Below are 3,499 nucleotides of genomic sequence, written 5' to 3'. Positions count from 1 at the left end.
ACTAGAATGCCGTCCGACGGGGGGACACCAAAGCCATAAGTGTAATCTGCTGCCCCCGGGATACCGCTCCTCTGGGAAACCAGGCCCAACTACCGCTGACGACATCGATAGGATGCTTCGTCTGTGAGTGAACCCCCGGGTCTTCATGGCGGAGGGACGCCTCGAGCGACATGAGATCCTTGGTCGCCTTGGCGAGGGCGGCCTCCTTGCCCTGGGAGGGCATCAGGGGTATCTCGTCGGGGGAGAGACCGCTCCATTCGAGTGCGTCGCCAAAGTCGATGGAGGAGAGGAAGCCGTTGAAGGCGAGAGTCTCTGACTGAGTGAGGAGAGCCATCGCGGCGCCAGAGTGGGACGGCGAGCAACGAGGCTTGTGATATCCGACGATGAGTGCAAACAAGTTCACAGCAAAGCTGCACTCGGGCGTCTACCGCAGCCCAAATTGATCCCACGCCCCGCACGGCGTTTAGCCTCCGGCATCGGTCGACCGGCTGAGCGCAGAGCGTTCCTCGCAATTTCCCCGACAATAGCCGACAATCACTGCGTGTCAGGTGTGGCTAACAAGTGTACGCCTAGCCACAATTTGAGCGGCTATGGGAAGCTGCTGGGAGGGTAATATTAAACCGTCTGCTTAGACTCCATGCGCATTATGTTCAGATCCTATTGAACACCCTATGGACGGCCAGACACAGGTAGCTAGACGAGAGAGAGATCAAGTAGGAGGACTCGTGACAGGGCGCCAATATAGACCTATCGGGACACCCGCATATTTGACATAATGACCCCTGGCACAGACGGCCCATACGGAACTAAAGAGAGGTAACAAGTGACTGTTTACTCGGCTTGAATGGAAGTAAAAGAGAGACTATAGGCGGTATAATAATGACTGAATGGAAGTAACAGATACCGGCTTATATTGTCTGAATAGGTATAAGAAGCATGCTTATGTGCGGTCTATTCGGATCCACACTGATATGGTGGGAGCCCAGATAGGCAACTTCAATTCATGTCAGAAATGTCAGAAATACCAATAAATAATCGTACACCATCCTCCGTCCCCTTTTCCTACCCCTTCCTCACGTTCCAGACAGCCACCAGCAACCTCTGAGCTGCAAGAAGTAAAAATCCCACTCAGCTATGCCCTCCCGCACCACGCAGAGTGCACCGCCACCGCCGCTACCTAGTGCCTGCACCGGCCCTGCTGAATGGGCCGCGTACAATAAGTTCAAGCGGGAATTGCAAGCTGCAGACCCTGAATGCCCTCCTCCGACGATGCAAGAGTGGCGCGAGATGATGGGGCTGTCCTCCGGGCAGTCTGGTGATCGTGCGACTGCTCGTACCTGCCGTCCCGCGGGCCGGAATGCCCAGCGTCGCGAAGCGATGGTCATTGATCCTGCCCTCCTTGAGACAGAGGAGACAGGTGGTGGATTGAGCCGCAACGGCTGAAAGCGCAAGGATAGGCGTTCCAAGCACGGAGGGCGGCGCCGCCGTCGCCGCTGTCGCCAGGGTACAGAAAGCGGTGCTGAGTCTAGCAGTGATACCGAGTCCAGCAGCGATGCTGACAGCAGTTCCGAGTCGGAGCCCGACATTGCTCCACGCCTCATCCTCATGGCGAACAAGACTGAGCTTAACAAGCGTCAGCAGACAACCAAGTCAGAACTTGTGGTACGCACCTTTTTTCAACTTCGCAGCTGTGCCGCATTACAAGATATATGCGCATATATGCTAATCTGGGCTTGTCTTTTGTTAGTCTCTGGTTAAGCAAGAAGTGCACAACATTACTGGTATTGCAAAGAACCCTTTCGTCTTGCGCCGTGGCCAGCCCGAGCCCACAACGCCTGCCGCACGACCCAGCTATCTCCCGATTGCTTGGAGCGAGCCCGTTGACCACCCTACAAATCGGGCGGTAATTGAGCAAGTTGCAAGGCTTATCTATGCGGAGCAGACCGTGAGTGAAATGTGTCCGTAGCAGCGATTGACTACTCACATGCAGCATTAGGACAAGGAGAAGTGGACGATCTCCTGCAAGGAGGTTAAATTCACGCTCTGTGACATCGAGGAAATGGTGAAGAACCATCTGCGCAACTGGAAGACAGCCTACAGCCAGAAGAAGGACCCGGCGAAGGTCCAGAAACGCTTCGAGGCCACGGACAACGGGCGCCGTGCTGGTCGTCAGCGTGAGGCATGTAATGGAGAATCTATTGGCTCACTCCCAACTGATTTGAGGCTCAGACAAAGAACCGTCGCCTTGATGCCTGCTCGCTCTATGAGGAAAAGCACGGGGTCAATCCGCAGCCCCTCGTTGAGACGCCATGGATGACCGAAGAAGTCAGCACGTTCAGTGCATCTGATGATGCGAAGCGGCAGATGTTTTATAGCGAAGCTAAGGAGAAGAGCGGACTCACCGATGAAGATATCGCGCGAGGTATCAAGATGCTTGAACTGCGATCCTTCACCTGGCGCACTAACAGAGTAAGTGTCCTTTTTCTGAGCAGACGCAGCCGTCAAGTACTTACGAAGAGTACGTTTGTCTAGGTGACCCAGATTTATCACGAGCTTGATGATCTGTACAACGCAAACCTTAAGGCTGAGGTGCCTCAAGTCCATAGACGCATCGACCTCGGTCGCATCTCACGCACCAATGTGCCCGATCTAAAGCGCTTGATATCTCCGGTTCTTGTCAACACAACCTGGCTGAAGCGTTGGCAGGCAGAACGCCATGGCGCCAGAGACCAAGACATCAAATTCAAGGTCAAGAACCCTCGCGGCTTCAGGGATCTCGAGTCGACCGACGAAGAGGCTGGTGGTACGAGGGAGGATCGTGCCGGTGGAGAGGGCTTGGCACAAGACCGGAGCGAGGGCAGCAGTCGTCGTCACGGTGAAGATGCTGATAGCGCGGGCGAGGAAGAGGATGATGAGACCTGAGTAGGGGGTACTGCATTAGTGTTCGTTCTTGACCGTATTCTTGATCGTTCGGCCGCCTGCCTGGGCCCAGTGCTCTTATCCGAGACACTGTCCTGTACTTTAAATGCTAGTCAGAAGATTGAGATGCAATTAAAAAAGCTGGTAGAATTATGTGCGAGGGACAAGGCACAAAATGCGAAGACGAGGCTACAGTACTTGTACATCCTGCAGAATAATATAGTAAGCCTTTTAGTTCTCAGATGGTGGTGCTGACATACCCGTGTGAGACCGCATGTTACCCAGACCATCTGAAGCTCCTGGCCCTCTGGGACATCTTCGTCTTCATCACTGACATGGTCTGGTGGTAGACACACTGCCAAGCGGCAGGCCTGAGACAAAACATCTGTAACCGGAATGAGGAACGGCGGGCCCTCGCACGTAGAATCCAGATAGGCCCTGTGCTCCCAAAACATGATCTCAAGCTCTGGGCTGCAAGGCGTCATGAGTGCGCATTCAAATGATAAGCGGGGAACGTACTAAGGGTCCCATATGACCGATTGATCTATTTTGGTGCGCTTGAACCACCGAACGCCGAGGA

General features: G+C 54.3%; 2 protein-coding genes across 2 annotated transcripts; one reads left to right on the top strand and one right to left on the bottom strand.

Moving 5' to 3' along the window:
* Position 1: 1 nt before the first annotated feature.
* Positions 2 to 334, bottom strand: PHACADRAFT_33826 (uncharacterized protein; the record flags this gene model as incomplete). The annotated part of the gene is made up of 1 exon (XM_007402819.1): positions 2 to 334. One exon carries the CDS (start codon positions 332 to 334, stop codon positions 2 to 4), a length of 333 nt encoding a protein of 110 aa, XP_007402881.1.
* An 800-nt stretch (positions 335 to 1,134) lies between these two features.
* PHACADRAFT_202655 (uncharacterized protein) lies at positions 1,135 to 2,922 on the top strand (the record flags this gene model as incomplete). Its single annotated transcript, XM_007402818.1, has 7 exons — positions 1,135 to 1,420; positions 1,458 to 1,516; positions 1,573 to 1,662; positions 1,748 to 1,945; positions 1,997 to 2,122; positions 2,230 to 2,469; positions 2,533 to 2,922. The coding sequence occupies 7 exons, from the start codon at positions 1,135 to 1,137 to the stop codon at positions 2,920 to 2,922; spliced, it is 1,389 nt and encodes a 462-aa protein (XP_007402880.1).
* Positions 2,923 to 3,499: the final 577 nt, after the last annotated feature.

The sequence above is a fragment of the Phanerochaete carnosa genome (assembly GCF_000300595.1).
Source record: "Phanerochaete carnosa HHB-10118-sp unplaced genomic scaffold PHACAscaffold_456, whole genome shotgun sequence".
Lineage (NCBI taxonomy): Eukaryota > Fungi > Basidiomycota > Agaricomycetes > Polyporales > Phanerochaetaceae > Phanerochaete > Phanerochaete carnosa.
Note: the sequence above shows the minus strand (reverse complement) of the source record. Positions and strands in the feature narration are given on the sequence as shown.